Source organism: Cetorhinus maximus, chromosome 12 (assembly GCF_964194155.1).
Source record: "Cetorhinus maximus chromosome 12, sCetMax3.hap1.1, whole genome shotgun sequence".
Classification (NCBI taxonomy): Eukaryota; Metazoa; Chordata; class Chondrichthyes; order Lamniformes; family Cetorhinidae; genus Cetorhinus; species Cetorhinus maximus.
In genome coordinates this window covers 8304688-8331263 of record NC_135890.1, presented here as the reverse complement: position 1 = coordinate 8331263, position 26576 = coordinate 8304688, and the positions used below count along the sequence as shown (strand labels likewise).

At 40.6% G+C, this 26576-nt stretch overlaps 1 protein-coding gene across 3 annotated transcripts in view; it reads left to right on the top strand.

The window, feature by feature from the left end:
* Positions 1-2527: 2527 nt before the first annotated feature.
* Positions 2528-26576, top strand: part of sfmbt2 (Scm like with four mbt domains 2) — a 197387-nt gene continuing 173338 nt past the window's right edge. The window contains exons 1-5 of one of the 3 annotated variants that reach the window (XM_078552971.1): positions 2528-2597; positions 3486-3594; positions 14896-15075; positions 21832-21926; positions 25750-25990. In XM_078552971.1, coding sequence (XP_078409097.1) covers positions 14931-15075; positions 21832-21926; positions 25750-25990 — 481 coding nt within the window. In that variant the 5' untranslated portion in view covers positions 2528-2597; positions 3486-3594; positions 14896-14930. Of the gene's footprint in view, positions 2598-3485; positions 3595-3850; positions 3959-14895; positions 15076-21831; positions 21927-25749; positions 25991-26576 lie in introns of those variants that run through there. The other 2 variants (XM_078552973.1, XM_078552972.1) reach the window with 2 other exon arrangements.

Below are 26576 nucleotides of genomic sequence, written 5' to 3'. Positions count from 1 at the left end.
CACGTCTGTTGCGCTCGAGAGATAATAAAACATTGTAATTATATCAAGGCTATATAGGAATGTGATGTGCTGGATGTCATCACAATTATTGCCTTTTGTCCAGAGTGAGAAACAGATTGTGAGAGTGTGTGTGCATAGTGAAGATTATACGAACGATTTAAGGCTTACGTAACAACCTTTGAAGTTTATTCCCTCGGTTAAAACATTCGTTTTCGTTCTAATCGGGACAGAGGAGAGGGTCGGGGTGAGAATTGAAATGTAGAGTATTCTTTTAACGTGCCAGTCAGGAAATATGGCGATTGGAGATTCTCCGTGCTTTCCTTGTCCTTTATCCAAGGCGCACGCAACGTTGGAAGTTCCAAGGTGGTAGTTACAGGGAGATGGGTTTGGGAAATGAGCAGATGTCGGCTGACAAGGGAGTGGCCAGGGCAACTTTAAGAGAACACAGAACCTCGGAAACCCGCACCGTCAAGGATGTAAGTGAAGCTTCGGCGGATGAGAACCTCCTACCTTGATCAATGAATTAGCAAGACACACAAAACGCAAAGCAGCGCTGAAGAAGTCGACATTAACAAACACCAACATTTGCGCGCATCCTGCCTTTCGTAAAGATACTTTGAACAACCGCACTCTAGTTTGCCACCAATCCTCCCTTTAATAACGGCGAAGTCCTGGGCAAATAGTTGCTCTCGCTGTTTGGAGTTGTACACGCAGGAATATTTAAACGCTTCTATGGTACATTTTGTTTGCCCGCGAGCGATTGTGGTTTGGAGCTATTTCTGGGTCGCAAATATTGGATTGGGGGTTATCTGTGTGCCCGTGGTTTAATAATCCAGTCATGTTTTAAAGGTTTTCGATGGGCAGGAGTATGAACAGTATGAAAATCTCCGCGGGAGGAGAGAAGGATCTGTTATGTGGGTGGGGGTTATTTTGCGTTGATTCATTGTCTGACTCATGTACAATATTTATTGTGAATTTCACAAATGGCAGGGACAAAACAAATGCACATTAGACGGTACTGGACACGGTCAAAAGAGGAAAATTACGTAAGTTCCCCGTGGTAGATGTTGTGACTTTAAATGAAATTTTGCAAGGAAACTGACACACGCACGGATAGATATTTTTTTTCATTTAACTTGGGCTTTACCTCATATTGCCCGTAAAGCCCATCTGAGGCGGGTCGCGCCGCCGCTTCCTTTATAAAATGCATGATGTGGATTGTGCGGTAGACACATGGGCAAGGTATCTGTCACAGGTGTATTGACAAAGTTCGACACCCGCATCTTGACATTTAAGGAAGTGACAGCTGGAAAAACAAAAAGTGCCAGAGATCCATCGGTACTCAAACTAATGCAGTTTCGTTGGTTGGTGGGAATGGGTTGGTGGGGGGTGGGGGTGGGTTTGGCGAGGGAAGATCGGCGATGTTTGCCAGATTTTGATCGTCAGCATTTTTAATCTTCATTGTGGAGCTTTAAGCTGTCTGCTGATGCTTGCGGTTGTGTCGCTCATATTAGTGCGCAGCAGCAAAAAAAAACATACCACAAAGAAACGCCATTTCCAGCACCCAAATTCATTGTGTGGATCAGCTTTGAAGTGAAGGCATCACTACAGACATGTACTGCAGCGTCAAACACAACCGTTTATGTACAAACACACAGAGAGAGAGAGAGAAACAGCAAAACCGGTCGAAAACACTCGCATTTTAAATAGATGTGGATGTACATAAACCCGCACCAATTACAATCAGCGAAAGGAAAATGAAATGCAAATTTCACATCGGCACACATTTATGGGCTTTTCTGCTGAAAAAAAAATATTAAAAAATGAGTTTCAAGTTTCCTAGAATGTATCAATTTCGCAATGGACGAGTTGAAACAGCGCGATCTGCATTATAGGGTTTGGGGGCGAGGGGAGAGGGGGGGGGTGGTGGGTTTGTGGATTTGCTCCTTCGGCAGGCAATAGTTGGATTTTGTATGTAGTTGCTCTCTCTCTCTCTCTCTCTGTCCTCCTCAACTTTCTCCATTTTTTTTTGAAGGTTTGAGTGGGGGGGGGGGGGGGGGGTTGGGGGGTGTGGTGGGTGGGTAGGGGGGGGGGTTAAAAATAAAAGACAACACTAGAAAGAAAACGTGTCAGTTTCACAAGCGGCCAGATCGAAATGATTTGAAATAGATGTGATCACAAGGCCCGGATAATGATGTCAATCAGAAGATTAGGAAACGTTTTGGTGATTGTGTTATGTGTATGTATGTGTGTTGTGTGTATATGTGTGTGTGTGTGTGTCTGTCTCTGAGGGGGGGGGGAGGAGAGAGAGAGGGAGGGGGTGGGGGGGAGGAAAAGTTGGACGTGCATCCCCAAGAATTGATTTATAATTGGCTCAGTATCAGTCTCCCAAAAAAAAAAATTTGCAACTGCTGTAAAGGTCATAAGGAGTTGGCAGGAAAATAATTGGTAACGCATGCGCGCAGAGAGGATGCCATATTGGAATGAGGCTAGAAAAGAAATCGGCTTCTGAAACTGATCACTGAAAAGGACAGGGGAGGGAGGGAGGGGGGTGGGGGGTAGCATTTTTTAACTCCGGACAAAAAAACTTGCTGCCGGTAAGTTAGCGGGTCGCTGTTAATTTCTTTAGCTAGCCGGGCGTCTCGGCTGCCTGAGCCCGTCGTTTTCTTGCCCCATTGTCAAGGCTGCGGGATCTTTTTTCTTTCTCGCTTTAATGATCTGAAGCTTGTTTTTTTTGGGCAAAAAAAAAAATGACGTTGAAAGCAAGTTGTGCAAAGTGTTTGCTTGTCTCTCTCTCGCTCTCTTCTCTCTCTCTCTCTCTCCTCTCTCTCTCTCTCTCTGTCTCTCTTGCATCTATTCAGCCCCGAGTGTGTTTTGTTACTTGCACAACACGCGGGAAAAAAAAAATACAATTATAACCCGAGACCATCTTAAGCTTTTTTTTTTGGAGGTGGGTGGGGGGGGGGGGGGAAGGAGAGGAGGAGGAGGAGGAGGGTGGTTGGTGGGAGGAAACCAATTATTCTCCCGAAATAGCCACGATTTTACTTGTTATAAAACGCTCTTTTTTAAAAAATTTTTTTGCTTTTAGGTAAATCTGCCAATGTATGTTTTCTTTTTTTTTCTTCCAAAAACTGATATCCTGTCATTTCTGCTTGTGCAAAGGCTCGTGACCTCCTTTCGATTTTACTAAACTGACCTACCTTGCGATGCTTCCCTCACTGTAACGTTATGCACCTCGTTAGTTTTAATAACATATTTTGTGCTTCCTGCACTATTTCTTCTTTTCTTTTTTTCCCCGGCTCGGTATTTGGCAGTATTTCCCTGCAAGTTACGTAACTGCCTGTATAAATATTGGACAACCTTGCCAATTTCAATATGGCGGGGAAGGTGTTTTTTTTAAAGTGAAGAATTAAGGCTTTTTTTTCACGGGAAAAAACCAAACCGTCTTCATATTCGACTTCTCTCCGGTGTGTTTTGGTGCATAGTGAGGTCCTCTAGTGAATGAAGTGGTAAATTAAGGCGTCGCTTTTCTGCCAAAGTTTTTTCCTCGTGAAGACTTTTCTGACTAAAGAACTAAGCTGGCAAAACACCAAGGTACGTTTCTGTATTAAAGGGCCTGTGACCCAACATCAATCAGTGATGAAATTAGAACGAATAATGTTGAAAAACTGGCGTTACATCATTGGTGAAAAAAAATCTACCGAAAAGTCTATTGTCCATAAGGATCAATGTTGATGCATAGCAAAAATTGCGATGCAAATTAGGTGCAGCGTGTGTTGCATCACTAATTGCGCTTTATTTTTTTCCCTCTGAACCACTTGTTGGCGTTCTAGATTGCGTCTCATAATGGAACTATCTGTGTGCAATATGCGACCGTGGGGGTTATGGGGGTGCAGGGAGAGAAAGCTGTCTTGTAAAGAGGCGGTGTGTCGACTTTTGGTTTAACATTTACTTTGGGGTAAGTGTGTGCAGTGGGAGGGAGAATAGTATAGTGGAGTTTCAGACAGAGAGAGAGAAAAAAAATACTTCCTGATTTTTTTTTTTCCGCTCTTGTATATTGGAGGAAGCTTGTTAAATTGCTCTATCGCTCGAACCAGGTGGATTGTTGCAGTGGTCAGAGGGTACTTGACCCCGCTACAGCGGTGAGAAATGACATAAACCATCTTTTCGTGCTGTTTTAAGGCCGGTTGCAATAAATAAATGAATAAATAATGCCGACTTTGAGAAATAGCAGCGGGGGTTTAAGTCACAATGCCTGAGAAATAACGTGCAATATATTCGTTTGAGACCCGAACCGGTGTTGCACGTTTACTGTTTCCAGCCAGAGCACCCCCCCCCTACCCCCCCGAGACTGCATTTGTTTGATGCAAATAAGCTACGATGAGGTCCATTTTTAGCTTTGCGGAAGAAATCAATATGCCGATATTCTGTCAAGCGCGCATGGCAAGACTTCACTTCTGCTAATCAGATACACTGTTGGATTCGAGGCGTTTGCACGTCGCTCTGTGTGTTTGTGTGTATGTGTTTGTGTGTGTGTTTTTAAAGCAATTGTTCTTAATCTCGGCTCCAGTGCTATAATTGTAAATCAAGATGTAACCCTTGTCCCTGATATAAAAAGAGGTTCGGTCTCTCTAGCGGCAAATGATCGCTGTTTGGCGCCATATGGACATGGTAAAGCCGGGGAATGTGTAGCGCTTGTCACTACCCCAATCTTCCACCGGGTCCTAAAGCCCGCGGGTGCTTATCAAAGGAGCAGCACTTTTGAACTTAAGGGAATGGCACGGTGAAGTTTTATTGGTGAGTGTCATTGGGATAACTGATCAACAATGTTTCCTCTTTTTTTTTAAAGAAGTGACTCGCGTGGTAGCTATTTTGTCCTTCTCTCCATTAACGTGTGATTGATTTGCAGTAATGGCATGGGCAGTACACAAACGTTACCGAAATGGGGCCTTTGTTTTTCAAAAGCCAGCATTTTAGGTAGCAAATCGTGATAACCTGACTCGAGGCAAGCTGGAAAGTGAGTAGTTTATCAGATGCAGCACCTGTCTGCATAAACCGGGTAACGCTGCAATGTTGCTTTAGCAGTGACGGTATTGGATGAAATTGCACAACCGTCAGTGAAAGTGGACCAGTTTGTTCCACTTGATCAATATGTAGGAAAGTTACAGGTTCATTTTGTTTTTAAAATATTGTCTTGGCACGCAGCGTTTCCAGGTCCCTGAAACACATAACCTAGAAAGTCCACAAGGCACAGATTGACGTCCAATAGTTTATTAAATTCACTTGTAACTGTTATTCTGGAAGGGCCCATATATTTCCCTTCCATCCGACAATCTTCCGCTGAAGTACATATGAGATTTTTTTCTCAAACATTGTTTAATACAAATGAAGGCGTAATACCTCAAGTTCATTACTTTGCACTGCAGCTCTTGATGTTCCTGTGATTTAGAAGTTAAAGGCGCTTTAAGTAATTTATACCCATCTAATTTTTGAAATGTTTCTGGAAAATTATAATGAGGCAGTGTCGCTTGCTACTCACAGAAGCCGGGTTTATAATTAAAAAGCCAGCGTCCCATTGTATTTAACACACTCCACTCACTGTTCCATAAATGTTTACCTGTTTTGTTGGCAGCGGATATTTTAATGTAAATCTTTAAGAATACTACGAAAAGTGGATTGTCCCCAAATTTCCAAAATAGCTCTCCATGATTAGCTCAGAGGCTTGGGTCATGATTTGCTGGCTACCATTGTGTCGGCCACTCTTGATGAACCAGTCGTTGCCCCCCATTCAGCTTCGCGTGCTGGTGTGTTCAAAGGCGTTTGCATTCACGTTGAATCTTTCAGCAGCCCTCGATGTTTGTACGAGGTGACAGTGAAGCACGAGAGAGAATTACAGGAACTATAAACCCCAGAGTGAGCCGAATATTAGCTGATCTAAGATCCTGTTCTGTTATTGTTTTAAAACCATTTTTCTCTTGAGGCCTAAAAGTCCACGCGACGTCTCACTTATTTATAAGTTTGTTTCTCACTGTTATATCCCAGATTTAATTAAGAGCAATTCAATTTGAAAGTTAGTAGGAAGTTAATAGCAGTGGCACTCTGCTGGAAGGATTAAGTGACCACATCTTTAGAGTCAAAAGTATAGTGCATGAATATTCTATTTTACAGATCGGATGGGAGAAGCTTTGTATATTTGTATTGAATCCCAGCCCTTCCCTCTTTGGAATTACACTAGGGCCATTGATTTGGTGTATTACAAAATGTTGGAACACACTCAAGCCATAGAACCGTGGGAATGTGTTTTTTTTCCAGGTTGTATTTGCTAGATAGATTTGTGAATAGTGGGAAGTCGGTGGCCTAGAGGAAGGAAAACAGATAAGAGGAAATTTTGACACTGAAAGGGGGTATTTTATCTCTGGGTTTTCTTTGATCGGTGTTAGTACATAACCATGGATAGTTTGGAATTACCTGACGCTGATATTCCCACATGACCCACTTTCCTTCCACTTTAAATAACCAAATATGAGAACGTGTAGAACCCATTGCATGGCTAATGAACCTGTTTTGGAAACCACATGGGCTTTAAGGTATTTCAGAAATAACTCCCACCCATTACTTTCAATTCAAAAGCAGATGTACTGGTATGTACGACAGCAGGTCGTATTTTGTAAGAAATTAGACTGTGCGAAGATTAAACATAAGTAGAGAAGCTAACTGTTCTTTCTGCACTAAAATAACAAATAATTCTAACATATCAGCCACTTGGGTAAAAGTTGGCTTATTATTTGAGCTACCTGTTTGGCCAGATATTACAAATTAAATGCTGACATATACACCCTTGGATAATGTTATATCTCATTACTACTGACACAAATATGGTGAGCGCTCTGCAAGTATAAATGGAAGATATATATATATATAATATATATAGGATGCTGCAACTGTTTTTATCGGTAGAAGTACTTGTGTGTTTGAAGGGGAAAGCTGCTGATGATGACATAACGTTTGTACGCATTACTGAGCACAGCGAATTGAAGCTTGATTGATCCTATTGTTGTTGCTTAGAGTAACTGCTGAAAAGTTGAGACAAAACGTAAGAAAATCAGCGCAGCAATATATAATGCGATTACAGCAAAGTGCAATGTGTTTGTTGTACCTTGGGTAGCAACATCATTAGTTTATAGGCAGTTTTAGCCGCCAATGGCCTGGTTTTACTGTGATGCGGGATGCGGGACTAAATGCTTGTGGCACTGTATTGCACACAATGCTTTGAAAAATGTGGCATTCACTTGTGTCACTGAGGGCTCAGGTGATCATTATAATTGGAATACGTCAATAGAAGGAATGCAAAGTGTGGCTGATGTGACAATTCAACATTAAAACGCCACAATAATCCAGTGAACATCCTGGCTATGAAATATATCTATGAAATAAATCTGCCTGAAAATTGGTGGGGGGGGGGGGGGGGGAGGGGTGAGTCCACGGCCAGTAGAAGAATGATGAATACAGAGGAAATGGTTTGGTCTTCAAAGTATCAGTTATTATATCTGCATTATTTATAAAGAAAACGGCTAGTACCATATTTGCATAAATAATACATATTGCAATGAATGAACATTGCTCATATAACCATTTCCTCCACTTATTCCCGTTATGGAATCATTTTGCACATTCGATCGACAGGGACTCATTAACGATGCAACAACAAATCCAATGATGCAAAAGGCAAGGTTGCAATTAATGTTAGCGGTGTTTGAGAGGCGGAGAGAATTGTTTAAGATGCAAAATGCAACAGTCGCATTATCGGGGGTGGGGGGGGAGAAATGGTGCTGGTTGGAAAGCCTTAGGACCTTAGATGATGGTTCTACCATCCACATGGATACATGGCTGGAAGTGCACGAGGAGCTTCTCGTAAGCGGCGGGCGGCACTTTCATGAATGAGTCTCGGCCGGCCAATCAATGCTCGGGAGGCGGGGCCTGAGCGGGGGTGGGGGGGGCAGCTGGCGCCTGCGCGATGCGCGGCCGGGTCACGTGTCAATCAAGTCGCGAGGCTGGTTTGACAGTTGGCCATTCGGAGCGGGACTGCGGGGTAGGCGGATGCTCTGTGTTTGGGGCTCCCATCTCCATATTCCACCCCCCCCCACCCCAGCTGAGTGGACCTCACCTCAAATGCTTTCACTACCTACAAAGAAGAATTTGCTGTGCATTTCCCCCTCTAAAAGACATTGCAGCAGAAGAGGATGGGGGTGGGGGGGGGCAGGGTAGAAAGAAGTTTATTTATTCATGAGGCATAGCCTCTGGATCCGCTGTTCTAGAATATTACAGCTCAGAAAAAGAAAGACTCGCATTTACCCAGTGCCTTTCACAACCATTGGTCGTCCCAAAATGCTTTACATCCGATGATGTACTTTTGAAGCATGGTCACTGCTCCAATACTGGAGAAATATAGGAAACAGAGCAGCCAATTTGTGCACGGCAAGCTCCCGTAAAGAGCAACGTGATAATGACCAGATCTACCCGTAACATTGGTTAATTATTGGCCGGGACGCTGGGGAATAACTCCCCTGCTCTTCTTTGAAATGGTGTCATGGGATCATTTCCGGCCACCAGAGAGAGTAGACAGGTTTTCAGTTTAACGACTCATCCGAAAGGCAGCCCCTCTGACGGTGCAGCACTCCCTCAGTACTGCAGTGGGGTGTCAGCCTTGAATTTTGTGGAGTTATGGACTCGCAATCTTCCGTCTCAGTTGAGAGTGCTACCAACTAAGCCACAGCTGACATCTAAAGGAGGAGGCTGTTTGGCTTAGTCTCCAATCTATCCACATCACTTTAATACCTGGTCCCGATAAGCCATTCTCATAAACCTCTCTGTGCGCTCTTCAATTCCTGTCTGTCCTCCCTAAACCATGGTGGGCACAGTGTGGTTCAGTATAACTGCATGCCCCCTTTAAAGGAGGAGGAGATGTTGAGGCTGTTTTCTTTTGTCATGGTGTTATTAAAGTTTGAAAGCTACAGGTGCAGCAAGGATGGCCCCTATTCTGATACCATCAGTAGGACAAATGATTTGAAGAGTTGAGTTGTGGCAGATTCTGAAGCTTTTTTTAAACTTTTAATTTGTTTTAAAACTAATGAAGCGTGTTCTTTCCCATTAGAAAATATTCAAGCTGAGAGAGAGGTTAGTTGAATGTTATCAATCAGAAGTGATTTGTAGAAACTTGTAGCCCAGAAGGATGCCATTCGGCACGTTGTACCTATGCTGGCTCTTTGAAAGAGCAGTCATACTTAGGCCCGCGTTTGGTTTTTTGCCTGTAATCGTGTAGGTTCCTCATCTTCAAGCACATATCCATTTAAAATTATGTATGGAATCAGCTTCCACCACCTTTTTCACGTAGTATTCCAAATCTCGACACCCCTCTAAGTGAAATGGTTTTCCCTCAAGTTTTCTTGACGATCTTTTGCCAGTGAGTTTTGAATCTATGATCTCTAGTTATTGACCCACTCACCAGAGGAAATATTGTTTATCAAAACCTTTCACTGTCTTGAAAACTTCTATTAGGCTATCTATTAATGTCTGCTCTAAGGATTACAGCCTAATTTTTCCAACCTCTTCTCATAACCATTTGATCGTTTCCATTATAAGAATATTTTTGCTCTGTGACTTGTATAAAAAAACTGCACTTTCCCTTTGTATTAACTTTCTCCAGTGACTTATCTAGCTGAACCACACTGACCTGGCAAGTTCCAGGTTTGATTCCTGGCCTGTGCTGAGTTAACCAAACTGAGATGGGGCATTACAATTGATTTTAGCACCCTTGGATTAGGGAGGGGTCAATCAGCAGACTTCCCTGCTCCTAATGGCCATCCATATGACCTGTATAGCAACGTGTGCATTGGTGGTTGTTGGATGAGGACAGGATGTGGTTTGGCTGCTGTGATCTCTGATCAAACCACACTCGATTAACGCTCACTCAGCTTAGATACCGGAGGACACTACAAACCAGGGAATTATGCCCTAGTAAAATGTTAATTTTTTTTTGAGTGGTGGGGAGAAAAATTCATGCAGAAAGATTGAAAGGATAAAATGAGTCTTACTTCTGAATTGTGTTATCTGCTAACAGTGGAAAGTAATATCTAGGACAAGAAGTAATTATAGCATTCTCAGTTTCAGACAAATTTTCTGAATGGTATAAAAATAGTTAAGGACGAGCTGGTATGAAAGATGTTGTGGCATGTTTTAGTGTGCTGTGCTACACAGCGATAATGGGAAAGGTTTGCATTTTGATTTCTTTACATGTTACCTCTCCTGGCTGATTGACTTTTTGTTGAGAAATTCTCAAAGGGAAAGCCAGCAAGGCCGAAGTGGTCACTCGGGGCCACTCCTGATGGCTCAGTGGCTTTGTTAATCACCTACCATTCTCCTGTTTTGCTAGACATAGTGCATGATGCAAGGAGAAATTAGAGAACACAGAGAACATTCATATATGAATTTAACCTTGGATGTATTTTAACTTTTGAAAAATTGTTTACTTTTTGAAATGTTTATGTAATCCATTGTAGTACCAAATCTTGGGAGTAATATGAAATTATTTAAATTAGAAAAAAGCTATAAATATGTAGGATGTATAATAATTACATAATTTATATGTCTGCACTCAGCTCAATGACTGGTATTTTTATATAATGTTTCATTTTATCTTGAGTTTTTTTATCATTATGGGGGAGGGGGTGGCGTAGTGGTATTGTCACTGGACTGGTAATCCAGAGACCCAGGGTAATGTTCTGGGGACCTGGGTTCAAATTCCACCATGGCAGATGGTGGAATTTGAATTCAATAAATATCTAGAATTAAAAATCTAATGATGGCCATGAAATCATTGTTGATTGTTGTAAAAACCCATCTGGTTCACTAATGTCCCTTAGGGAAGGAAATCTGCTGTCCTCACCTGCTTTTGTCTACAAGTGACTCCAGACCCACAACAATGTGGTTGACTCTTAAAAATGCCCTTTAACAAGGGCAATTAGGGATGGGCAATAAATGCTGGCCTAGCCAGCGATGCCCACTTCCCACAAATGAATTTAAAAAAACCCACAAAACTTGTATCAAATGCATGTATCAATACATTTACTCTCACTTTACTTTTTCTATTGCTAACTTTAACTTTTTTGCCTATTGTTTATCATTTCCCATGTCCTAACTTCACTTCTATTGCACATCCATTTCAATATATACCTTAAAGCCCATTGCATTATAGAAAATATAGTTCATATCATTATCAAATTGTTGTTAGTTTGATTTTGGCAGCAGGAATTTACTTTCTCTAAGTGAAATGGTGGATTATCAAAATAGAATTAGGAGCTTGTTTACAGTAATTGCAAGAAGGGGAAATTATCATAACAGTGAATCACTGCATCGTTCGACTACAGGCGTTTGCGTTTTAATGCCAGGATACTTGACGTTAAGCATTAGATGCTCTATTGTTGTTGACATCCAAGCTAGGAGGCTCCATAACCACTAAGACAGGTCTCTGCCATGACATGACTGTGGCTTTTTATCAATCCAACTGAGGGGTTTACCCTCCAACCTGCCTGACAAAATGCCTTTTTTTAAGCAATGATGTGCAGCCCAGCGTTGAGGTGTCCTCATGGTATCTGACCTGCCTCAGCAGTGCCCACCTCCCTGTTGGGGTTGCTGAGATTGCAGAGTGGGCCCTGCAGCACCAATAGTCCACCCGCCATCCTTAATGGTTTGGCGATCTTGGAAGCGATCAGTTAGGCTGCTTCCAGGAAGATTGCTCTGCTGGTCTTGATGCCAGCAACTTCAGGCTTGGAATCCACATTTAGTCCCGATGTCTGGATCCTGGTGCCAAATCCAGACAATGTTATTTGTAGTGGATCTCAGTCAAATGACAATTCTCAGCAATTTAAATGTGGAAGTTGACACTTCGTAGGCTGTTGATTTTGTAGATCGTTGTTATTTTACTCATGCTCAAACACTTAAAAAATAAGTGATTATCGAGTTTCAGGTTTGTAAACTAAAATTCATTTACCTTCAGAACAGCAGTTGGCAGAGCAGTGTGTAGGAAGGAGTAGGAAGAAAACAAACATGTTAATTTACTTTTTCATTTGTTAGTTTTCTTTATCTTTTAGGAATTGTATTTACTTTTTCATTTTCTGACTTTAGTCTTGTTCGTCTTTTGTTACTTAAGGAATGTTTCATGCATGCCTCCAAAGAAATAGAAAATATAATACAGCAAATCAAAAGGTGAATTTTTCTGGGGATCAGTCCTGCACCCACCCCTTCCACCTGCTCTCCGCCTCCCCTCCTCCTCCACCAACCCCTCCAGTACAGAACTTGAGATTTTGTCACACCTTTTTCTAGAAGTTTGCAGTAATTTACTACAGTTCTCAGGAATGGATGTACTTTACATTTCCACTGCTTTGTAGAGCCCACATTGAAATGAGTTAATAAGTACTCAAAAGCACAAAATTGCATGTTGATCCACCAAACAAAAAGACTGACCTTGGCTGTAGTTCACATGATTTTTCCAATCATGACTCTGGACCTTCAGTGAGTGGGTTTTCTGAGACTCTAACCTGTGAAGGAAGTCACACTCATACAAAAGCAAAGTACTGAGGATGCTGGAAATCTGAAATAAACAAATGCTGAGAATACTCAGCAGGCCAGACAGCATCTGTGGAGAGAAACAGTTGATGTTCCAGGCCGAGATGACCTTCCATCAGAACGGCTATGTTTGATGAAAGATCATCTTGACCTGAAACATTAACTCTGGTTCTCTCCACAGATGCTGCCTAACCAGTATTGTTTGTTTTTATTCCCTACCACACTCCTTGGGTTCCAACTGTTATCATGCTAATATCTTTATAGAGTTTGTTGGTATACCCCTGTCTGTGTCATTTCATAATTCGTTGGCAAAAGATGCTGTTCTACTTGATTGGATTGTGTTTGCTATGTTTTTCTGTTTCACAGATTGCAAAAAGAGAAATGTTTTACTTCCCAACAATTTTATGAAGGCAAGAGTGTCACATCTATTTAAAAAAAATAAATAAATACTGGGGAAATCTATCTTGTGTCACTGCCAATATGAGTACCATTAAGTCTGAAAAACATGTACGTGTGACCTTGTCCCAGGCCTATGCCAGTGGTGTTAGGGGGAGGATAAGAGAGCTGACTGGCATTGCAGTTTTCCTTTTGATATGGAAACACTTCATACTATGGGTAACTAAGTGCTTTCCCCAAATAGTCCATTTGCATTTGGGAACTTGTGGGGAATCACCAGGAAAATACTTGCCTTAAATTTTCTCAAAACAGTATTTTCATTATTTGGAAGAGGACAATTGACCGATATTTTTTGTTCGGTGGGTGGGGGGAAGAAGTGCTAAATTATATTGGAACTGCAGGTTTTCTATTGAAAGTTTACTTAGATATATATGTCAAAAATCCACTTAACAGTCACCAGGAAGATGATCAGTGCAAACTCCAAAGTTTGTGCATTGTATTTGACAAAGTGGCAATGTGCAGAGAATTGAGATACCCTGAGTGATTCCAGCTAAATAATCTTTTTTTTTAAACTGTTCAAGAAACATCATGAACTGTGAGCATGAAGCCCCCATGGTTTATAACTATTATCTTGCCTAATGATGGCATTATGCCTTTGAAGTCCCTCCACTTATTTTTATTTTAAATAAGCCACAGAGTGGAGGTCCTGAATGGAGTTTGACTCTTGTAAGATTTTTATTTGAGGGATTAGGCAAGGGTTATGATGGATATTGGTGCATTCCATATAGTAATGTGTGATAACTATCCACATTAAGTTAAGAGCTCTGAAATGATACTTAGAGTCTATGAAGTAATTATTCACATGGAGGATAAGAGCAAAGAAGTTTACTGCAATTGTTTGTCTTAGTGAGACCACACCTGGAGCACTGTGTGCAGTTTTGGCCTTCTACTTAAGGAAGGATAACTAGCCTTTGACGGAGTGCAACATTTGTTCACTAGGTTCATTCTTCGGATAATGGGATATCCTCCTATGAGAAGTGATTGAGTAGACTGGGCATATATGCCCTGAAATTTAGAAGAATGTGATATCTAATTGAAACATTTAAAGTTTTTAAGGGGCTTGATAGAATGGAGGGATGTTTCCCCTGGCTGGGAAGCCTGGAAGGGCAGTAGCTGGGGTGGGGTGGGTGCAGTCACTGTCTCAGAATAAGGAGTTGGCCCTTATGTTCTTATGTACTTAGTTGATCTCCAGGGAGTAACACAAACAGGTAACATCATTAAGTTACTGAGTCACCAAGATAAAATGGGTATTGACTCTTACCGTGAAGACAAAAGTGTTATTAAAACAAAGCATGCTGAATTGTAGCAAAACTTATTTGAACACTGCATGCAATATAACTAGAAGGAAATCAGAGCATAATTTCCACCGTATTCAGTTTAGATGACAATTTTCCCTTGATTATATTGAAGAAAAATCTGAGGTAAAATCTCATTATTTATTTTGATTTCGTGGTTATTTTTGATGGTGATGGTGGAGGAACAAGTCTAATCATTATCATATATATTGTAAATACAGACAAATCTCCTTTATGTCTTGGTTCAAATGTAAACATGTAACTGTGTCAGTCTGAACTTTGTCAGTTCTGTGCTTTATCCCTGAGAGAATTTTGATTTGGACGATTTCGCACTTTAATTGTAAAGACTGACAGGCCATAGGTAGTGTACCTGCAGAGAAGTGCAATAAAATTGGTTAACCAGAAACAATGCATGTTTTAAGTGGAGAGACTACATTTGTGGGTATATTGCCTCTAGCTGCTCTGTTTGGTGCATATGAACAGGATTTTATTTTTGACTTGTATTAATTTGCCGTTTCTACAGAAACTGTTTGAGTGGCATGAACTAAAGCAGAGGAAATGGTTGAATGCTTCAAACAGACTTTATTGTCCTTGGAACCAGAAAACAGAAAACCCTTGATTTCAAGTATGCAAGAACCAACGACTTTGTTTTTAGAGAAGACTCAAAGTCCAGCCGATTTAAATGGAGAGCAGTATGACTCAGGTACAAATTCAGTGTTTGTGTTAATTAAAAAGCCAATAATACATTTGAAAGAAAAAGATTTGAATTTGGCTACTGTTTGAATATTTAGGTCAGATTTTTCAAAGCTTGTAACTGAGCACAATCTTGTTTTCCTGTGTTGATGATTTCCTGATAATTTATGTTTGAAAAATAATAAGCAGTTCATGTTTAGGGCAGTGGGAGAGAAATAGTCAAACATTTAATTTGCAAATATAACTGCTTGTGACGCAAAATTTTCAAAACTAGTGCTGTCCAAGGTCTATTCATATTGCTCTGTGATTTTCATGGTGTTGTCATATGGAGCACTTTTCAAAATTAAAATTTGTCTTTTCTGTTCCCAAATGATGCTAATTGGGTTTTGGTATGATGTGTATAAAATGCACAAAGCTGAGGTATGCTGTTGCAAAATAAGAGAAAGAGAATAAGCAGCTTGTCACTATAGTATTAGTGTCATAACACATCACAAGTCTTATTCCACTCACTCATGTGAGGGTGTATGGTGGGGGGTGTGCAGTGTTGGGGAAATTGGAATAAGGTATGTATATTCATGGGAAGATTGTAAGATTGTATATATTTGTGTTAATATTCTATGTGCATTATTCACCTGATCGGAAAAATAGATCAGAAGGGCTGAGAGAGGAACCTGTGCTTGTATTACAGAATTGGAAAGAAGTAATGGAGATAGAAAATGGGAGAAAGGGTAGAAAATTTTTTTAAAAGCAGAAGGAAGGTCAGCTTTAAAAGTAGGCAAGCGTAGTAGAATCTAAAGTAGTGCCTTATTTAGATAATCTGGATATAAATTTGAGTCTAATATTAATTGACTTTGCATTATCTGATTGCCTTTAGCATTAATTTGCACTTCATTATATTATTTATGTTGCTTAATATAAATTTTTGGATAATTTTTAGTTCAAAAAATGACTGAATTAGTGGAACTAATTTTTATTTAGTAGTGTGCTTGTCTTCAACATAGTCCTGACCAAGAATGGGAGGCAGTACTCCCACGTTCTTAACTAGAAGGGATCAGAATTCTGATTCTCAGCTGATATGGCAAAGTAATGTATTTGATTTCTGTCACAACAGGGAACTTTTAACCTGCTAATATTTCTTGGACTTAAATTGAACATTTAAAATCAAAAGACTCACGTCCAATGGAATGGTTTGTTTGAGTATTGTAGCACAATAGACTATAGTCACTATGCCGTAAGATTGGTATAAGTATACGAAACTATGGCTTGTGGTATCAGACACAATTTGATATTTAGGTGCATGAGATAGTGTAATTGTTTTTTATGGAGATAACTAGAAGTTCAGCAAAATATTGTTGACATTTATTCTAAGAGGGGTTGGTTTCTTGGCTACCAGTTGGCTTTTACAAGGCAAGAAATTGGATTTGAGGCGTTGAGATTTGCTTTGGACATTTTTTTGTCTTGTCAATTTGAATTGCCCAACCTGTGTTTATATGTTTATGTTTCATGTTATGTAAAATGTTTAATAGAGTGTTAATCTGTTGATAAAGGCACTGATAAAAGGAGGAGGCAGCTGACCTTCAAGTGCCATTATCTGCCATGATTTTAATCTTATGCTACAAAAAAGAATTTAGGCCTAGTCAGTAGGTTTAAAGCACCAATTTTAAGGGGAATGAGAGTGGGCTGACTTGGTGTGCATGAGCTCCAAAGCTGTATTTGGAGATTACGGGGATGTGGATATCACTAGGCACATTTGCATATTTAAACAGAACTCCACCAGTTTTGGATGGTGTCCTCCTTCCCTTCTCAAAAGAACAGATTACTTGGGAGGCAGCAAGATTGAAGGGGGTATGTTGTTTACATCATTTGGACTGAATTTAAAATTGGGCCTAAAGGGACCAAAAAAAGCTTCTGTCACTGAATTGTAATATTACAGTTACTTTTAACAAGTAAGCTAATGTGTCTGGCATGTTTTGTAATAAGTGTAAAATCTCACAGCAGGACTCTTGTCCATGCTAGTGAAACATTTTTTGCAAATGTTTTAAGGAAGGCAAGTGATGAGGATGACACAAGGAGTCTACAGAGGGATATAGACAGGTTAAGTGAGTGAGCAAAAAATTGGCAGATGGTATATAGTGTGGGAAAATGTGAGGTTATGCACTTTGGCAGGAAAAATAGAGGAGCTGAATATTATTTAAATGGAGAAAGGCTGCAGCCTGAGGGATTTGAGAGTCCTTGTGCATGAATCCCAAAAAGCTAACATAAAGGTTAAACAGATAATAGGGAAGGCAAATGGAATGTAGGCCTTTATTTCAAAGGGAATGGAGTATAAAAATAGGGAAGTCTTGCAACGCCAACCTCACCGTTAGCACAGGGCCAGTCCAGATTCTCGCCGGTCAGCTGGATGGCCTGTGAGGACCTTGATTTCGGCCATTCCACCACCGGTCGGCGACCTCTCTTTCTTGTTGTGTGCCAGCTTGTCCTGCATGGATAGAGATGGAGAAAGTATAAGCAGGACGCCTGCCGGGCCAGATGATAAATGTGCCTGGCCTGTGCAGGTGGTGAGGTGGTCCCATGGATGGGATGAGGACGGTGATGGTGAGTGTGAGAGTGAATAGTGATGTCTCTTGAACTGGCAGTGAGTGAGCGCCCTGTGGATGTGCGCTGGGCTTATGAGTGTGTGTTGAGAGTGATAAAAAGAGTGACTTGCCCTGGCAGAAAGGAGGAGATCATTCATCCTCTTGTGGCACTGGGTGGCTGTTCTCCTCTTCTGTACGGCATTGGCACTGGCCACCGCCTCCCAAGCCAGATTGGTCACGCTGCTGCCCATCCTGGGGCCAGAGCTGGGGTAAAGGACATACTGGCAAGTCTCCACAGCATATAGCAGTCGCTCGAGGGATCCGTCATTAAGCCGGTGGGGGGGGGGGGAGGCGGTGGGGGAGGTGGGGGGTGGCTACAGTCTTCTTGCCTTTGAGGGCCATGTCTCTTGGGCAGCAGTGGTGAGCTGGAAGCAATGAGCGCTGTGCTTGTGGCTGGCCTTTAAACAGGGCGCCCAGCGTGATGCAATGGTTGGCTGATGCTGGGCGGGCGAATGGGAGCCCGCCTGCCATGGAACTGGCGTGTTTCCCGAGAGTGCATAAATAATGAGGCGGGCTCGGGACGATACGGCGTGAAAACCCGCCACTGCTGTTGGCGAGCAGCATGCTGTTTTACCCGCCCACTACCGCACTTAGTGCAAATTTGGGAAAATTCAGCCCGCTGCATAATAAAATTCTCTCTTTCTCCCCCACCACCTCCAAGTTTTTTGGCCAATTATTTTAAATTTGTATCATTTGGTTACCAACCCTCCTGCCAGTGGAAACAGTTTCTCGATGCCAAAGATCATTGGTTTCTAGTTTGTGTCCCAGAAGAAATACCTCATGGCAATAGAAAAACATGGGATTTGCTTAATTTTTGTTGGATTGGAAAAGTGTATTGACAGTAAAACTTAAGTATTTTGAACACCAAAGATAACTATTGTAGCTGAGCAAAAGCAACTAATTGCAGGTGTTGGAGTGTCAGCTGTAGCTCAGTTGGTAGCACTCTTGCCTCAGTCAGAAGTAATCGGTTCAAGTATCACTCCAGGATACTGAGAGAGTGCTGCACTGTTGGAGGTGCCATACTTTGAACAAGAGATTAAACCAAGGTCAGGTCCCATCTGTCTGCTCGGGTAGATTCACAGGATCCCATCGTACTATTTTGAAGAGCAAGGGAGTTTATCACCGGTGTCCTAGCCAATATTTATCCCTCAATCAACATCTCAAAAGATCAGATTATCTAGACATCACATTGCTTTTTATGGTAATTTGCTTTGCGTAAAATTGTCTGCTACATTTCTTACATTGCAACAGTGACTGTTCTTTTGCTATAAAATGCTTTGAAAAGGTCCAGTGGTCATGAAGAGCACTCCATGTTGCACAAGTGGAATATTTGGGGCAGTAATGATATTTGCAGTATCATTGTTCACTGTCATTGTTCCTCTGAAATTGACAGCAATTTCTGGAGTTTGCACATGTGTAGTTAAATGCGGAGATCTAGAAGTTGCTGTTAGTTATTCTGTGCTTCCTCATAGCCTGCACTGTTGAACTTCCTGTAGACTACAATCAAGTAGAAATCACTGAACTGATAGTAACTTGCCCTTTATGGGATTAGTGCAGCTTCTCTTTTTAAGAGGGACCGACTGCCTTAGAGAAGGTTGGCATATGCTACTTGGCCCCCTGCAGCCAGATAGTAGTATGTACCTCGCTTGGACCAACACTAGAATACGGTAAACAAGGAGGTAGCATCAAATTTGAAGCTGCTTACCTCCACCTCAATGTGCTTGACCCTCTCCTTTTTTCCCCTGCCCCCATGCCCATTGTTTTTATCATACTGGTCCACTTTGAGAAGTTGGAATTCAAAAGGTAGTACTGAAAGAATAGTTTTATTTCATTTGAAGTTACTTGTATGATATTGAAGGTTAATAGCTATTTGTCTATCTGTTCTACTGAACTACGTTGGACCAGATTTTGCTGCTGTAGGATGATGCGAGTTAGACTGCCACTGTACCCTTCAGGTCAATACAATTTTTGCCCACTAAGTTTGTGAAAGTGTGAGCTGATAATGTTACAGTGAGGGGAGCAGGGCACCTGATACTTGAGTTAGCAAGGCAACCAACAGTATACCTCCTTAACCAATCAGATTAAAGAATTGAGAAATAACCAGCAAGAGGTTCAATGTCAAATTGGGTACAGAGAAAGAGAGGGGAAAAAGATGAGAGAAGAAAAGCAACAAAGGGAAAGTAAAATATTTAGCTTTTTATATTAAAAAATCCTTATTTTAGAAAAATTCTAACAAATACCTGAAAGAATGAGATTTTAATAGTTAATTTTTAATGTCAGAGGTTGATTAGTAGTAATTAACAATGGTCGCATCTTTAAAGGGATACTTGTGCTTGTAATGAGAACTTAACTTTCTGTGGCGAGTTTTTAGTTCATATCTACAGTGCAAATGCAGCAACTTCATACCATCTAATGCAGATCAATGGCAAGACAGACAGTGATGTGTTTACGCAAAGTTAATTGTGGAGTGGCGGGTGCAACTGGACAGCAGTTTTTGGATATTGATGTTCAACCATACATCTGCACCTCATCTGAAGCACCACTAACCTTGCCATTACTGACAGCAAAATCTGACCCATAATCAATGGTGTTTTTATTTTCCAGAAGTACAGTCAAAAGAAAAATTAGTATCCATGCAGTTATGAACATAAGGCTAACTAGAGAGAATATTTGCAATGCAGAAAATTCAGATCACAGTACTATCATTAGGAATAATATAACTTCTGATGTTTTTTGATGCTTGGGTTTAATAAGCAAAGAAAGAGCTTGTAATTTGGCACAGTTTAGGATGCTGCATTACACTAAAGGTGCCATATAAATAGAAGTTTCTGTTAAAACAGAACAGAATACCAGGATTTTGCAGTGGTCTTCCCTGTCATTCAGAAGTTCCTACGTGTGCAGATTAATGTGGAAATCCAGAAGTTGCTCTCAGTGATTCTACACTTCTCCAGAGGTGCACTGCTGAGGACCCTGCAATCAATGGGAAATCTTTGAACTGATGAGAACTTCTTAGTGTTCGTCTCACTAACACTAGTGAGTTAGTGTTAAAATCCTTTAAAAAAAATTACACCTTGTCAAATGCATAACTAGCTTCATAATTACTGCTAAATTGCTGCACAGGTCCTGAAAAACAAATTTTACATGGAATGTCAAATTTCTCCATTTCGATTAGAAATAAAACAAAATCCACATTTGATTGTTTTGAATTTCACTTATCTTTATTTAGCTTCATTCTTAATCCAATCATGATCATTTATTTTGCTATCTGAAATTTTCCATTTAAAGGAAAGGTATTCAGTGCTTTTAACTTCTTGGTTTGCTGTGTTTGACTACTTCAGTGTGATTCACTGCTTGCCCTGTTTACTGACATCACTAGAGTTGATGCTTAGATTTCCCTTTTATTTGGCGTGAGGTTTAAACTGCCTTCAGGAAAGGGGAGGCCTGTGCTACTGAGATCGCTAGATCTTTGTGTGCAGCTTTCTTCAGGGTCAGCAGTGAGCGTTGAGCTTTGCTTTCCTGCTGACTACAAACCCCAGGCCATTAAAGTCAGGTATAAGGGAAGGTCATCCGACCAGTACATTTGCCTGTTCCATCATAACATATATAATTGTGTTTTAAATGGATAACTTCCTTTATCTTGCATGGTACATTATTTTAAATATTTCAATGTTTGAATGAATACGTTTAACTTAACGAGGTCCTTTTCGATTGTAAAATGTAAGCTTCTCTCTAATTCCTTACTCATAACTCATCCTCCTCACAATTGCATCAGCTTAGTTACATTTTTTCTGCACTGCAATGCTTCAAACTCAGTTTTATAGACATCAGTATAATTAATCTACAGATATTGCTGACTTTTGTACTCGACCTACAGTTCCCGCCAGCTGCACAGCCATAAACAATTGGGATTCATGAAAATCATCAAATTACTTAAAATAGTGAAAATGTCCAATACCTTCATAACTGAGTGACCTCCAATGAACTTTGCTTTTGACAAGCAGGCTTTTTTGGGTACTGCCTATAAGGTAAAAAAAGAAGCAATTATGGATAACTGTCAGGTACTTCAATTTTAAAACCATGAAGTAAAATAAGTACAGATGCTAAGCTTCTTCTCAATCCTATTTAAACAGATGTTGGCTCTGGGGGCGAGGACATCGACTTCAACTGGGATGACTATCTTGAAGAAACTGGTGCAAGTCCTGCACCACATAACTCATTCAAACATGTATGTATGTCAACTCTTGAGTACAATGAAATTAATGCCCAATATAATTTTGCCTCATAATTTGTAGTTTATAGTTTAAGAACTATCTATTTTGAGGTCATTATGTGAAGTATTTAATAATATATTATGCTATGTTATGTACGTGTTTATCTTTATGTGGAACAGCAGCAGTGACTCAAATGTGTTTTAAATCAAAAACCTAGATTAATGCATGCTTTATGTAATTAAAAGTGCATACAGCCTTATTTATGATTACATGACCAAAGGTTAGTGTAGAGCCTGCATTTTAATATTCTGGTAATCTACTGAAAACCACATCCTATCTGTAGTATTAATGTACAGTTAGATATTATGATATCACGTCCATTCAGGTACTCTCCCACCTACGTGGTGCCCCTACTGCACTTTGCGTACCCACTTCATAACTATAAACAGCTAGTAAGTTATTTATTGAAGGCAAGCTGTGATATAGCTGAAATAGCAAGTGGCTGATAGAGTTCAAGATAGCCTTTCTGCTAGTAATTGTGCAAGCTTCAGTTTTGTGGGTTATGGCATCAGAACCACTTAACTGAATGAATAACTGCCTTGGAGCATACCATTATGGATCAATTGAGGTATATTTAGTAAGTGACACTTAAGGCAATGTATACACCCTAACTAATTTGTGCCTTTTTGTATTACAGTGGATAGGTTTTTTTTGTATGTCCTACTTGGTACCATTAAAATGGGGAATAAAATTAAACCAAAAATTAGAATGCCATGCGAAAGAAAATCACTGCAACAAAGTATTGTGTTTTTCTTTTAGTCTTTTGTCACATGCTTTGAGTCGTCTTCTGTTTTGTTGGAAACTTCCCAGATACTTTGGGTGTATATTGTTTATGGGCGCCAACTAAATTATTTAATTGCAATAGACACTAGGGGCAGGATTTTGAGATCAAACGAGGGTCAGAACCCTGCACTTGTATGAGAAATGGTCATCCAACTGTGATTTTTCCCTGAATTGACCAATTAGTGGTCACGCTCACTGTCCAATTAAGGATAACAGGCAGGCTCTCGAAGCTGGAGGGGCAATAGGAGGCCCTCCAGCACTGAAGAAGCAGTAGCCTGAAGTTCAGGTAAGAGAGAGAGAGAGTGTCAGTCACAACTGTAACTTTCTTATTTAACTTTTCAATATAATACTAGTTATAATAAGACCATAAGACATAGGAACAGAAATTAGGCCATCGGCCCATCGAGTCTGCTCCGCCATTCAATCATGGCTGATAAGTTTCTCAACCCCATTCTCCCGCCTTCTCCCTGTAACCTTTGATCCCCTTACCAATCAAGAACCTATCTATCTCGGTCTTAAATACACTCAATGACCTGGCCTCCACAGGCTTCTGTGGCAATGAATTCCATAGATTCACCACTCTCTGGCTAAAGAAGTTTCTCCTCATCTCTGTTCTAAAAGGTCTTCCCTTTACTCTGAGGCTGTGCCCTCGTGTCCTAGTCTCTCCTACTAATGGAAACATCTTCCCCATGTCCACTCTATCCAGGGTAATGAGAGGCAAGAGCTATAAAATTAAACCACTGAGTAGGTAATGTTGTCCACATCTCCGTGCTAGGTGTTATGTGCAGCAAAGAGCAAGTTCTGAGAGCTAACTTAAATATTTTTACAGTATTTGGAGCACTGGAGGTTGAGGTGGTACCAGCAGGTGGTGAAGTTGGCTACCTCAAAGCTGTCCCACCATCCAGGACAAAACAGCTCACTTGATCAGCACCCCATCCACCACCTTAAACATTCACTCCTTCCATGACCAGTGCAGTGAGTACCAGCTACAAGATGCACTGCAATCACTGGCCAAGGTTTCTTTGACACCACCTGCAAATTCCTCTCCAAGCCACGTAACAACATCCTGACTTGGAAATATACCGCTGTTCTTTTACTATCACTGGGTCAAAAACCTGAAATTCTCTCCCTAACAGCACTGTGGGTGTACTTACACCAAATGGATTGCGGCAGTGCAAGGTGGCAGCTGGCCACCACCTTCTCAAGGTCAATTAGGATTGGGCAACAAATACTGGCCTTGCCAGCAATAGTCTAATCCCATTAAAGAATAAAAACAAAGTACAGTTAGTTTTCCAAAGTTGTGATCTACTATGTTTTGAAAGTTAATTTAAAAATATCTGGAATGTTTCACTCCAATGTATTTTCACATTTTCACAAAGTATTTTTTCTGAAAGTATTATGTTGGATGTGCACACCATGAAATGTATAGTTCCAGAAAATCTGCTGGAACTATACCATGCCATTGGCCTTGTGTTGGTTATTGAAGCTTATTCAGGATTCAACGAGCACAGTGTAAAATAATGCTGTCCCAAAAGTTGTCACCATATTAAGCCTGTTCAACTATGATGTATAAAAGTTGATTAAGTCACCATCTTAATTCAGGTTAAATGCTTTAAGTCTTTGACGCTGGATCTCCCTTTGCTTGGTCTTCAAAGGTTACTCAAAACAATAGCAACCCTATTGAATTCTTTGAAGACATGACAATGGGTAAACAATTGTGATGTCACAGGTGTGATATATTTAGATTATCAAAAAGCCTTTGATAAGGTACCATATAGTAAACTCGTGACTAAAGGTAGAACATGTAGAGACAGGTGACAAATAGTAGAATGGATAGCAACTGGCTATAAAACATAAAACAGACAATAGGAGTTAAAGGTAGTTACTCAGATTGGCAAAAGGTCAGTGCTAGGAGTATTGCTGTTGACCACAGAAATAAATGATTTGGACTCGTGAATCAGAAGTACAATCTCAAAATTTGCGGACACCAAATTGGGCAGCTAGTATAGAGGAGTACAGTGACAAAATAAAGGAAGACATTAATAAACTTACAGAATTGGCATGTTTTGGCAAGTTAATTTCAACTTGGGTAATTCTAAGGTAGGAAGAAGAAGAATAAGGAAGCCACAGCCCTCTTGGGAAATATGCACCTAAATGGAGCTGAGGGACCTGGGGGCTACAGATACACAAATCATAAAAGTAGCAATGCAAGGTAATAAGGCCGTAAAGCATCCAAAGCAGTGGGGCTTATTTCTGGAGGGATAGAACTGAAACGCAGAGAAGCCATGTTAAACTTACACAGAGCCTTAGTTAGACCACACTTAAGGTTACTGTGAACAATTCTGGTCTCCATATTGTAAAAAGGATATAGGAGCATAAGGTGCAAAAAAAACAACCTACTAGGGTGATACCGCGACTGAGGTTATACCTATTGGGAAAAATTGAGCAGGCTGGAGCTCTCTTCTCTCTCAAAGAGAAGACTAAGCTGTGACCCGATAGACATTTTAAAGATTATGAAAAGGTTTAATAAGATTGAGTTGAAGAAGGTGTCTTTACTTGCAGGACAGTCAAGAACTAGAGGCCTTATATATATGGCAGTTATAATAAATCCAAATTGGGAGAAACTTTCTTATCCAGAGAGTGGTTAGAATGTGGAACTCAATACCACAGCGAATGGTTGAGATGACTAGCATTGTTGCATTTAAAGGTAAGCTGGATAAGCACATGCAGGCGAAAGGAATAAAAGGATGTGTTGATGGGAGTAGATGACGATGGTTGGGAGGAGGTTTGATTGGAGTACAAATCCTAGCACCAGACCTTTTGGGCCAAATAGAATAGAAACAGGTTATCAATACTGTGTAATACTTTTATAGGTGATTCTGCTGAGAGCCATTGACGCCCCTCCTCCGCCCCCCAATAAACTGGGAATGATTACACCTAGTTATAATTAACTTACTAAATAATTAGTATTTTCATTTTTTCTTTTATACACAGGTTGAGATCAGTCTCCAGAGTAGCTTCCAGCCAGGGATGAAGTTGGAAGTTGCTAATAAAAGTAATCCTGACACCTATTGGGTAGCCACAATCATCACAACATGTGGTCAGCTTTTACTCCTGCGCTACAGTGGATATGGAGATGATCGCAGGGCAGATTTCTGGTGTGATGTCATGACTGCTGATTTGCACCCTGTTGGATGGTGTTCACAAAATAAAAAGGGACTGAGACCTCCTGAAGGTAGGATTTATGGGTTATCCTTGATAATTTAGAATCATAGTAATTGACAGCATATAACAGGTGGCTAAGTTCTTGGACATGTTATGAGAAGAAATCATAAGAATAAAATTTAATATGTAAGCAGTAGGGTAAACTGATGTTTAATATTCAGTGCTGGGGCAGAGTGATGTATGTTACACCCCCACCCCACCCCAGCTTGCAAAAATGCGATCTGTCAGAAATGGGTGCCATTACCACATCTGGGTCCTGCCCGCCATTTTTTGAGTCGGCCAGATTCTGTGAAAATCCAGCTGATGGAGTTAACGTTTCAGGTTGATGACTTTTCTTCAGAAGTGGAAAACATTAGAGATTTTAAGTAAGTACAGAGACAGAGCAGAACAAAGGAGAAGGTTTGTGTTATGTTGGAGTGAGGAGAGATTAAATGGCAAAATGGATGATGCTACAAGACAAAAGGAGATGGCAATGGAACAAGTAATGAAACAAAAGATGGGCTGCAGGAGGTTTAAATGCTTTTATCTGAGTTGTTTTTGAATGTATTCAGAGATATCTATTGATAGTGTATATGTATATACTTGACAATTTTGAC